At 39.5% G+C, this 12,779-nt stretch overlaps 1 protein-coding gene across 1 annotated transcript in view; it reads left to right on the forward strand.

The window, feature by feature from the left end:
* The first annotated feature begins 102 nt into the window (after positions 1-102).
* MRPS27 (mitochondrial ribosomal protein S27) overlaps positions 103-12,779 on the forward strand; it is a 53,390-nt gene continuing 40,713 nt past the window's right edge. Inside the window, exons 1-4 of the mRNA XM_081945205.1 lie at positions 103-311; positions 4,434-4,511; positions 8,829-8,899; positions 10,150-10,208. Of these exons, the coding sequence (XP_081801331.1) occupies positions 242-311; positions 4,434-4,511; positions 8,829-8,899; positions 10,150-10,208 (278 nt within the window). The 5' untranslated portion in view covers positions 103-241. The remainder of the gene's footprint in view (positions 312-4,433; positions 4,512-8,828; positions 8,900-10,149; positions 10,209-12,779) is intronic.

Consider the following 12,779-nt stretch of genomic DNA (forward strand, 5'->3'; position numbering starts at 1 on the left):
TTAGAAGCAGGCGTGGGAAAACTGTGGCCCTTTTATGACATATGGACTTCAACTCCCAGAATTCCTGAAATCAGCTATGCTGGCTCAGGAATTCTGGGAGTTGTAGTCCATATGTCATAAAAGGGCCATAGTTTTCCCCGCTTAGAGCCTTTTAAGCCCTTGGTCTGGACCGCAGCAGCAAAGGCGTTTCTTCCCTTTTGCTGCTCCTCCCATCTGGATCATAGATGTGATACGCGCCAAAATGGCAGCGTTCGTGTTTCAGCGTGGGTTACTGCAGAGCCGGACTACGGTGAAACATTGGGCGGCGGCAGGTGGGTCTCTTCTGATGGGATAGAAGATGGGAATCTATCAGTTTCTTAGTTCCGGAGGGTTTTTTCATTGAGGGGTTTACGGACTTTTTTGAATCAGCGATTTGATAGCCAGTGACGATTTTTATAGACCATTTATTTAGGCTGATTCCTGGTTCAGGAATTTTATTCCTACTAAGAATCTTTGCATAGAATGAATCTGCACGTCAGAATGGGCTCTTCTCTTTAATATCCACGTGGAATTGCTGAGGATAAAATCACGGCCAGCTTAGCCTTTTGATTTTCTTATGTGTTGTTGCCTAGCCTTCTTATTTCAATAGAAAATATGCCACTCTCCATCAAAGTCAAATGTCTGCCATATTACACAACAATGCTAGATCAGTATCAGTAAGAAGAAAGGCCCCTGTCATGCCAATTCATCATTTGTTTTAATCACAGTTTGTTGAATATGCTTTTGTGGTCTGGTCCCAACATTGCTTTAAGACAATGCTAGATTCCTATATTAAGTTAAACTAGTGTGGCTTTTGAAGTGGCTTTAAAGTGCGAAAGAAATATATTTTCTTTTAGGATATATATCAAACAATGTGTTTCAGGAAATGATCTTTATTGTTGATTGCTAAAATGTAAAACAAGACTGCCGGAAAGTTAAATGAGGGGTAAGGTTGACTTTGGTGTCTTAAAACTTTTGGGACAAAAAGCAGTTGATACTATTCCTTCACTGATTTGAATTGTCATGGGTGTAGTGAAACTTCTGAAAAATGTTTCTTGAGCCAATTACATAAAATCCTTTATTTTTTAATTTAAGTGACTTCCTTTAAGCCTATCAATATAGAGTACACTATATTGACCTATTTCATGTACACTGAAGAAACATAGCATAGTTCTTCAGAAATGTTCAAAAACTAGTTTTACTTTTTTCATAGAGAGAATATGATCTGGGGAAATTTTCACCAATTTGGGTATAGAACATTGATTGCAAGCAGCTCTGTGGGCTGAATAGTTTTTAGCCCTTTTACAATAAAAGAGTTAGGAGCATACAGAGCATTAATCTATTTCCCTCATTATCCTCTACACAACAGGTAGAAACCTTTGGGGCAGGTGGCCACATTTGAAAGATTGAGAGTGTGGTATAAATTGTCACACAGAACAGCTGTTGTGAATAATTTGGCCAATGCAGGGGGGGAAAGCCCACCATAACAACCCAATAATCTATCTAATCCCTCTTTATCGTTGTAATCCATCATTTTAGTAATTCATCTTTTTTGTTTTCCAACAATTGTATGTACGCCATTTATGGGGCCCAAAGGTTTTCTGGGAAATAATGATGTTGTTACAAGGGAGTGTCTTGCTTTACAGTCTGTTAGCTTTTGTCAATATTGTTAATACCTGAACAAAAGTCAGATGGGTAGGAGCTAGGTATACGCATAGTCCTTGGCTTGTGACCACAATTAAGCCCAATATTTCTGTTGGTGAGACATTTGTTAAGTGAGTTTTGCCCTGTTCTACGATCTTCCTGATCCCAGTTGCTAAGTGAATCACTGCAGTTGTTAAATTAGTTACACAGTTGTTAAATGAATCTGACTTCCCCATTGACTTGGCTTGTCAGAAGGTCATAAAAAGTGATCACATGATGCCAGGACATTGCAGCTGACAAAAATAGGAGTGGCCAAGCACCTGAATTTTGATCTCGTGCAGCAGTAGTAAGTGTGAATAATGGTCATAAGTAACTTTTTACAGTGCCATTGTAACTTCGGACTGTCACTAAACAAATGTTGTACCTGTGTACATCAAAAGGGGTAGTGGCCATTTCTGGTTGCAGGTTTTAGACAGGGCTCCTTTATGTAACAATGTCAGTGATACAATTCTGTCCTGTTTAAAAATAAATCCTATATTATTCTACGGAACAAGGACACAGTTTCTTCACATCGTATAGAAAAGATAGCCTGGACATTGACAAAGATTTTTGTTTTTCGTTTTTCTTAGAAGATTTCTTAATTGTAATATTTCTCAATATTGTATATGGATATTTTCCCAGCAGTGATATTATCTTATGCACTAATTTTACTTGATTTGGAACCTTTTTATCTGGATCACCTGTTCTATCCTTCCTCCCACATTTTTGAGATTTGAGTTCATTAAGTTTTAAATGTATGGGATATGACCCAGATGAGTATTTATTCTATATGAACCTTACTGTTACAGCCAGCTAGATGGTATGTTAACTTTTTTCCCTTCAAGTTTGTGCTGGCAAAAGGTAACCCCCTCATATACATGTGAACTACATTATAAGAGGTGGAGTCTCATACGTGTGAGCTGCTTAAAGTTTCCTTGTAAGTACAGGTAGTCCTCAACTTATAACCATTTGTTTTGTGACCATTCACAGTTACAACAACACTGAAAAAGTGACATGATGATTTTTCACACCACTATTGCAGCATTCCCATGGTAACACCATCAAACTTACATATGACATATAACTTGACACATATATTGCACTGTCTTGGGGTCATGTGATTACCATTTGTAATCTTTCCAGCCAGATTCACTCTACAACTACATGATTATCAACTGCAGCTATTCCCTTAACTGTGGCAAAAAAGATTGTAAAATAGGTCACAACTCACTTAACCTTGCTTAGCAATGGAAATTTCGGGCATAATTGTGGTCATAAGTCGAGGACCACCTGTAACCATTCACAGCAAGCTGAATTGACCCTGAGTGGCAACAAAGAGAGAAACCAATCAGGTATTTTTGTGGCCCAATAAATCTGTTTATATTCACTGACCGTACTGTTAGAGATAGTATGATTAGCATGCCAACCTAGAAGAAAGGAATTCCAATATGCTGTAATTTTTTACTGTGTCTGCCCCTTTGCAATGTAATAGGCTGAGGCATAAGTTATGGCCCTACTTTTGTTTAAGGCTGCCCAACAAGCTAGCAGTGCTTTGTTGGGAGCCCAGTGTAAACTGTACCGTTTGCATGCATAATAAAATTCCATTGTATCTTCAAGATGGTTTGGTTGGTTAGTTGAATTAAATTTTGGCCGCAAGATTTGATCCCCGTTTTATGGAATTTCTTTCTCCGCTCATATTGGCACTGCACTCTTAACTCCTCCTGGGCTGTGTTCATACTGTTTTCCAAACAGTTGGAACATAGATTAAACTATAGCAACATTGTTTTTGGAAACTTTTCATGGACTTCACTTGGTGAAGGTTAAAATAAGATTTAGATATGTGTACATAATAAAGAGAGCATTGGGATGGAGAAGGAACTGTTACTCAGGTTTTCAGCATATTAAGTCTTGCCTGCTCAAAACCATTGAGTATGTTATTTCGGAACTTCCCATCACTGCTTTCTGAATCCTCACCTAGTGCTTCTCACAACTAGATTTTCACTTTAGGGGTTAGGATCACAGAATTTTTTTAAACATTTATTCTAAAGAAATATTGGGAACATTATTGGAAAGTTAGTTTCTATATAAGGTGTTATTGGGTCAATTTTTTTGCTTTTATTAGAACTCTAGAAATAAACTGCATGCATTTGTTTATATCTTTTTATACTTTATTCCTATTGATGTTTGTTCTTATAATTCATATTTTCTATGTTTTTATTCTGTACAATTTGAATTAAAAATGGGAATTGTATGTCATTCAGAGTTGACTTAAAATGCAGTAATTTGTAAGTCTTATAAATAAAAAAGCTTTTGTACCAATATCAGATGCAGGGAATTGCTATTTTGATTAATATCTTTTGAACAGATTAGCCTTTCAACTTTAATTAACCTTTTTATGGAAAATGCTATATAGTTATCATTGGGCTACCTGAATAAATCATAATATTTATTGGGTAAGATCTATTGAATTTTATAGAAATATAATTTATGGTGAAGTTGTGAGATATTTTAAAGCTATAGAGTTGACAGAGATTCTATCAGGGTTCCAATTTTTATAGAATCTGAATCCCAAAGGATGATAGAAATTAAATGATTTATAAAATAATAATTGCTACCATACAAATTATTACCTGGTACATTTAATGTAATTAATATATTGCATAAAAATAGATGACTAATGATTTTTCAATGTGAAAATCTTCTAAAGGACTTTCTTTGATCTCTTTTATTAGGTAAAAGATGTATTCTTTCAGCAGCATACGTGGACAGTACAATATGGGAACAAAAAAAAAAGGAAGAGCACAGCCTAGGTATGGAAATGAATGTGTATTGTTTTTTTAAAACTTGAGCTTACATGAGCTAACATAATGGTGAACTATGATCTAGATTTAAATTTATTACTTCACTTTTGTTAATGCGGGGCTAAATACTTGAGAAAGCAATGACGACAATACAGTATGCAACAAATTTTAATAATATTCATTTCAGTCAGCAATGTTTTAGTTGTAATAAAATCCAAAGGGACGTGAATGGCAGAGTTGTACGTATGGGACACAGGAATTTATGGCAGCTGCTTTCTCTTCTAGATAATATATGTCGAATATTCTATATGTTATCAGGTCTTTTTGCATCTCTTTTTATCTATGGTCCGTATCCTTAGCTGTCTCTTTCATGGTAGAGGAAACATGCAACTTCCTGATACTGGGAAATAGGTTAATTGTTTTTCACATTGCCAAGAGGACATTTATAGACAGCAGTATTGTCTCTTCTAGCCAGCAGCAGTTTCCCATCATCTCAACAGCTCCAATCTGGAGATGCTGCTGCTTCTGTTTACAGTTCAGTAGTGTACCAGACTGTAGCTGTGTCATTAGAGGCTAACAAATTCATTGTAGCAGAACTTTCGTAAAGTTCTTATGTATACCAAAATATAACATTGAAAGCAAAATAGGCTGAAATGTTAGGGGAAAAGCAGCCAAGTTAGGACATTCGATTGATTGAGGGTAGATAAATTAGCTTGCTAGGTATCCATTTGCAAATCACAATTGTGCAGTGTATCTTACTTGAACACAAGATGGCACTGTGTCTTGGTGAGTGGTAGCATTTCTCAGTCAAGAGAATCACAATTTGTCCAACAATGGCCAATCAGGCTAATTTTATAATGCAGGGACTAGTTCTCTGCAAGATAAAAAAATCAGATGTGAAAATCAAATAAGAAAACTAAGTTATCAAAAAAAAAAAAAAACTAGTATGAAGGAGAAAAATCCAGCGATGAGGATGCTTTCTGGTAATATAGAAGGCAGTCTACAATATGGCCTTAAGATCCTAAAATTCTAGCTGGGTTATGCAGGAAATCAGAAACTAAAGCCTGTAGACCTGGATGCTAGATTTAGATTGTTAGATTAAAGTCTAGGACTCCTAAAGTGCTGTTCTTAGAAAATTTACCTGTTCTACTTCAGGTCAGCTAGGCAACAAAACTGACAGAGCTCAGTATTTGGATTTTTTCCCCCGAACACCTCCACTCTGCTAAACAAATAATTCCCTCAACACTGTCAAACTATATACTAAGTGTGCACTACTATTAATCTTCTCATCGTTCCTATCCCATCTCCTCCCACTTACGACTGTATGACTGTAACTTTGTTGCTTGTATCCTTACAATTTATATTGATTGTTTCCTAATATGATTCAATTGCTTATTTGTACCCATGACTATTATTAAGTGTTGTACCTTATGATTCTTGACAAATGTATCTTTTCTTTTACGTACACTGAGAGCAAATGCACCAAAGACAAATTCCTTGTGTGTCTAATCACACTTGGCCAATAAAGAATTCTATCCTATCCTATCCTATCCTATCCTGCCCAGTTTAGGGCTGGGCAGGATAGGATAGGATAGGATAGGATAGGCACAGAGAAACCTCTGGGGCAGACTAAAGGATGGTTTCTTACACAAGATGAAATAATAAAATAATTAATTATAAACATAATGATAAACATGTGAGACTAGGTTTTTAACTAATCATTAGGAGAAAGACTGCAAGTCTAGGAGAAAGAATGTAGCGTCATCTTTGGTAGGTTATAGCTGTCTCAAAAAAAAAAAATACTATAAGAGTTTACCTAAATGCCAGGTTTTTATAATGCATTTGCCCAGGGTAGGCTATTCCGATGAGCTATGGAGGAGTGTTCTTATCCAGAGACAAAAGTTGTAAATTTGTGATTGTCTTTTCAAAAATTCTATCCTTTTACATTCAAATTGATCAGCGCTGATCAGTTTGTAATCCAGTCAATCTCAACATGATACTTACATACTTATTGCATTTCTCTAATGGAAGTGTCCGAAGAGGCAACATTATAAGCAAAGGGTCACATTTGGAAATGGAAGGTGAGAATAAGCAGATTCCCGAAAGCCATATTCTGTAATAAGCTTATATCCTTCCAGTGTGGCTGCTCTACTAGATTTTTCCTTCTTCATACTTCTGAACTGAGATGGGTTTGCCATATTGCAGCAGGGCTGTTTCTTCAATGTGTATATTGAAGACTTTTATGATGTAGAGATAGTTTGTTGAGAGGGGGAGGGGGAGGAGAATGGTGTTTGGACTTTTCATTGATTAAAAAAGTAGGATGTGCTAAAAAAAAAGGCATAGTAAAGGAGAACCAAAATGATTTATGAAAACAAATCATATCTGGATTTTTAACTCACAAAAAGACACTTGGAATCACTTTATACAATTATAGATGATGCTGAGAAACCAAACAGTTATTTTTCCCCCTCCTTGCTATTTTCATTATGAATTCAGAACAAAGAAAAAGGTTATCGTGGCACATAGTTAAAATACATTTAGGTTATAATGATGACTTCCAACATGAAGGATAAGCCTGTCAGTGGCCATTAACAAACAATGGATCTTGCTGGCTCAAAAATCAGATGCAGCACATTGTGGATACTGGTTCTGGGGAAACAGCTGAATGAAGAAACTACGTTGTCTTTTAAGTCTAAGATCCTGGACTTTGTAATTCTTGCTGGTTCAGACCAAGGACTGCCTTTATATTCTTAATCTGGTGGGGCAGGAAAGCTGCTACATCTTCCAAGGTTTTTATTTAGAAGATTCAGCAAAATACATTGAGAAGTAATGCATATTAATGCTAATGCATTCAAATTACTTTTGTGAATATTCTTCGTTTAAAGGAATTTTCTGCTCTAAAGTGTCTTAAATGCTGTAACACTTATGCAGACTTTATCCTACACTTTCATTGAATATTGACATCCTTACAGAAACTACTTGCAAACTGTTTTTATGCTGATGCAGTACCATTTTAAAAATGCGCTAACAGCACTGATGTATTTTGAAGAGTATGCCAGCAGCTATTACATAGTAAGCCTTTATTGACTGGTGCTGCCTGGAGCTAGCTTTGAACCAGCAATTTTTGGGAAGTGAAAAGCTTTATCTCCTGTTACTAATCCCTTGAGCCACTAATTTGTAAGAGCAGGAATCTTCTATGACAGCTTTAAGGTAAATTTAATCAATAGGCAATTTTAGATTTCATTATTTTAGGAGGTAATAGGTAACTATTGAATGGATGCCATTCAGAACTGGTTACGATTTTCTTTAGTTTATTCACGAGATTTCCATACAACATTCCAACATTTAAGAAAGATAAAATAGGCCATGCCGAGTTTTATACATCATGAAGAGGTTAAACTATTAAATCGTATTAAGCAGTTTTCCAGAACTGACTTTAAAACTTTTTCTTTTTTAGCTAGGTTTCTTCAAAACAATACAAACTGAAGTGCTGTTTTCTGTATTCATTGATTGATAAATTTGATCCTTGTGCATAGCTGATTATCTGATCCTTCATCTCTTGAATTATTATGTTAATGGGAACTGATCTGCCTTCAGTTGCCTTTGAATACTACAACACAGTTTCTGGAGGTTTAACTGTATCAGAATACAGATATAATGTCACATATGACAATAGTTGTTTCCAGGGTTTTGTTTTAATCAAATATTTGAAATTAGCAGCTGCTGCATTGGCAAGCGGGAGACCATGAGTTCAAATTCTGTCTAAGCCATGAAAGTTGGCTGGGTGATTCTGGGCAGTCACTCTCTCTCAGCCTAAACCCATCTCAGAGACATAATTTTACATCGTGACTGCTTTGCTTAATGACCAAGCAAACTGGTGTGGCCCACTGCCATTTGTTTTGTTTTTAAATACACACAATAAATTCACTACTGCTAAACGTTGGCACTGCCAGGAAGGATATACTGTGGCCATTGCCCCAACAGATATGCTGCCAGATACCTCCAGGCCTCACCTACATCACCAACTCCAGTGCTGCTGCTGCTGCACTGCTAGCTGTTAAACAGCTAATTGAGGCACCAAATATTGCTTTATGGCCCATGTGAATTTTTAATTCAATAATGTGACAACCTCCCCCCTCCATGAATTGTGCAGGTGTATTTATTCTCAGGCCTAGATGACACTTCATTGCGTTGTAAAGATGTAGCATGAAAGGCGGTTTATTTAGCCCAGCTTTTGGAATGACTATACTTTGTTTTCATTTCTTTGTTTCTTCATCCAGTAACTTTAATGAGTAAAAACTAAAGATGCTTTCCCCCCCTCTGCAGCTGATTTAGCCAATTTGATGGACAGAACCTATGAAAAAAAACTACCGGTCAGCTCTTTAACATTATTTCGGGTAAGAACATGACATCCAATTCAACAAAAATAACCCAGATAAAATAAATAACTTGGTATTTTAAACTAATGTAGTATTTTAGTTGGATTGCTACATGCATATAATAGCTTTCAACATATATACTATGAGCGTTATTTAAGACTTTGGGAGAAGTAGTTAGTTAATTTGACTTGTGACTTATTGTATATTTTGCAGGCATGGCTTTCCTTGGATAGATAGATATATCTGTCCAAACCAAAGCTATCCAGACAAGTGGGGCCAAGACAATCTCAATCTTACGTGGGAAAAGACCTGAATACAACAAGACCAGCACACCTATACCTGTGAAAATCTAAGAAAACAAATATGTGTGTGTGTGTGTGTGTTGTATTTGTGCTGATAAATAAATAAAGGGAGACTAGTATAGATCTATTTCAAGCTATTTAGCTCTCATCTGCTAGCCATACCCTTACTGGGATTCGAACCTGGGCTGTATTACATATTAGGCAGATGTATTGGCCACTAAGCCACAGGCTTTCCTCCTTATCATATATGTATGTATGTATGCATGCATGCATGCATGCATGCATGTATGTATGTATGTATGTATGAATCAAAGCAATCCCCAATTTCTGGAGGCTCCTGAATTTGTTCCTAGTAATACTGTTGTATTAGTATTATGTTAGTATATATAGTAATAATTAGGCTAATATTAATAATTATCATTATATATACTTAAAAGGGACACATTCCTTATTTCAAGACTATTTCCTCATAAAAAGGAAGATTAAACACAAAAAATAACGTGTTTCCCCGATAATAAGACAGTGTCTTATTTTCTTTTGACCCCTGAAATAAGCGCTTGGCCTTATTTTCGGGGAGGTCTTATTAGTTTTGAGGTGCAGGAGGCGGCGAGCATGGTCACCTCATGGCTGCTGCTGGGTTGCAATATTTTCGGGGAAGGGCTTATTTTCAGGGAAGGGCTTATTTCAGCAAATGCGCTCAAAAGCCTGATTGGGCTTATTATCGGGGGAGGTCTTATTTTCAGGGAAACAAGGTAATATTTAGTCTAGTTTTTAGTCTTCTTTTGGGTAAAAGTAAGAATTGCAAATCAAGAGAAAGTGCTATAGTGATAATTTTATCTGTATGCCACTTTAAAATGATTTTTTTTCTACATTGCAATTATATCTGATCATGCTATGTTCAGCCATATCTGAGTGACTGTCGATGATGTATCTGGAAGGTCATCTCTAAACTATTTTTTCCCTTAGTTTATAGATAACATTTCTTCACGTGAGCATGTGGATCAAACTGAATATTATCTATACAAGTAAGCCACCGTTTTAGTTTTATAACAAAATCATATATTTTCACTGCACACTTTGTTCTCAGCTCTTGGCTTCAATTAGTTAAATCATACATTGCTTGAGATTCTGATCATCATTCTGGATATCGTTGATGTCTAGAGATCCACAATGCACTCATCAATTGTCTGTTAGTAAGTATGATTTTGATCTTGAGACAATCTTCTCATTGTGGTGATTTCAGAACGAGAGAATGGCAGTGGTGTTCTTTAAAGCACAGGTCCCAAACCTTTACAGCTTTGTGGAGTGGAGGTAGGTTTCAGCAGGTTCTGACCAGTTCTGGAGAACCGGTAGCAGAAATTTTAAGTAGTTCTGAGAACCGGTAAATACCACCTCTGACTGGCCCTGCCCCCATCTATTCTCTGCCTTCCGAGTCCCAGCTGATCTGGAGGAAATGGGGATTTTGCAGTATCCTTCCCCTGCCACGCCCACCAAGCCACACCTACAGAACCGATAGTAAAAAAAATTGAATCCCACCACTGGCTTTCACGCACATTCTGCTTGTGCAAATCAATCAATCAAACTTTTATTTATAAACCGCACCCTTTCCTAAGCAGGACTCGGGGCGGTGTACAGTCCTTATTAAAAACCATATACATATCAAAATAGAATACATATACATAAAACATAGACATAGATGGAGGAGGTAAAAAATATACTGTACCATATTTAATTAAAATGCAAATAAGATTAAAATTCCCTTAAAAATTCCACAATAAGATGTTTGCCAGGAGGTGAAAGATGGAGCTATTAATCGGCTAAGCCAGCTAATTGGAACAGGTGGGTCTTAAGCTTCTGTCGGAAGGAGCGGAGGTCGTTAATAGTTCTAATATTGGGGGGGAGGTCATTCCAGAGGGTTGGGCCCATCACAGAGAAGGCTCTACTCCTAGGCGCCACCCGTTGGCACTGCTTGGCGGATGGCACCTGGAGGAGTCCCTCCCTGTGAGAGCGAATAGGTCGTAGAGATGTGTGAGGTGAGATGCGATCCCGCAGGTAACTAGGTCCCATGCCATGGAGCGCTTTAAAGATAGTAACCAACACCTTGAAACGCACCCGAAAAACCACAGGCAGCCAGTGCAGCTCGCGCAGGAGTGGTGTTATATGGGAGTATCTTGTTCCTCCCATGATAGCCCGCGCGGCCGCATTCTGAACTAGCTGTAGTCTTTGGGTGCATCTCAAGGGGAGCCCCATGTAGAGAGCATTGCAGTAGTCCAGGCGGGACGTCACCAGCGCATGAGTGACTGTGCGTAGGGCGTCCCGATCCAATAGGGGGCGCAATTGGCGCACCAGGCGAACCTGGTGGAACGCCCCCCTTGCCACGGCTGTCACATGGTCATCCATCGACAGCCGGGCATCAAGGAGGACGCCCAAATTGCGCCCCCGTTCCACGGGGGGCAGTTGTTCGCCCCCTATGGCCAGCGATGGCATCCACTGGTTGAACCGGGGTGCCGGTAGCCACAGCCACTCAGTCTTGGAGGGATTGAGTTTAAGTCTGTTGTCCCCCATCCAGACCCGGACGGCTTCCAAACACCGGGACATCATTTCGACGGCCTCGTTGGGGTGGTTTGGGGTGGAAATGTACAGCTGCGTGTCATCAGCGTACAGATGGTATCCAACCCCAAAACCACGGATGATCTCACCCAGCGGCTTCATGTATGTGTTGAACAGGAGGGGCGAGAGGACCGACCCCTGTGGCACCCCACAGGTGAGTGGCCTCAGGGTCGACCTCTGCTCCCCTGACAACACACACTGCGTCCGGTCGGAGAGGTAGGAGCGGAACCACCGCAGAACGGTGCCCCCTACGCCCACCTCTTCCAGCCGGCGCAATAGGATACCATGGTCGATGATATCGAAAGCCGCTGATAGATCTAATAGGACCAGGATAGAGGAGCAACCCCTATCTCTGGCCCTCCAGAGATCATCTACCAACGCGACCAAGGCCGTCTCCGTGCTGTGACCGGGTCGAAAGCCGGACTGGCTCGGGTCTAGATAGTCTGCTTCCTGCAGGTGACGTGGGAACTGTTGTGCCACCACACTCTCTACAACCTTCGCTAAAAAGGGAAGGTTGGAGACGGGATGATAATTAGCTAGCTCCTCCGGATCCAGGGAAGGCCTCTTGAGCAGGGGCCTCACCACCGCCTCTTTCAAGGCGGCTGGCAAGGACCCCTCCCCAAGTGAAGCGTTCACCAGACCCAGGAGCCAGCCTCGTGTAACCTCCCAGGATGCCAGTACAAGCCAGGAGGGACACGGGTCCAGTAAACATGAGGTGGCTCGCAGTCGCCCACGTAACCTGTTCAAATCCTCGGGGGCAACAGAGTCAAACCCCTCCCAGCGTGGAGTCTCAAGACTTGCTTCCGACGTCTCCCCTGGTCCACTGAAGGGGGCCCATCCCCTCCGGATCTGATCGATTTTGTCCTGCAGATATTCCCCAAACTCCTCTGCTCTACCCTGCAAAGGGGCTTCCCGCGGCCTCTGTGATAAGAGGGAGCGGGTCACCCGAAACAGGGCGGCAGGGCGGTTATCCGCGGACGCAATAA

This window comes from Natrix helvetica (assembly GCF_964273705.1).
Source record: "Natrix helvetica genome assembly, chromosome: 2".
Taxonomy (NCBI): domain Eukaryota; kingdom Metazoa; phylum Chordata; class Lepidosauria; order Squamata; family Natricidae; genus Natrix; species Natrix helvetica.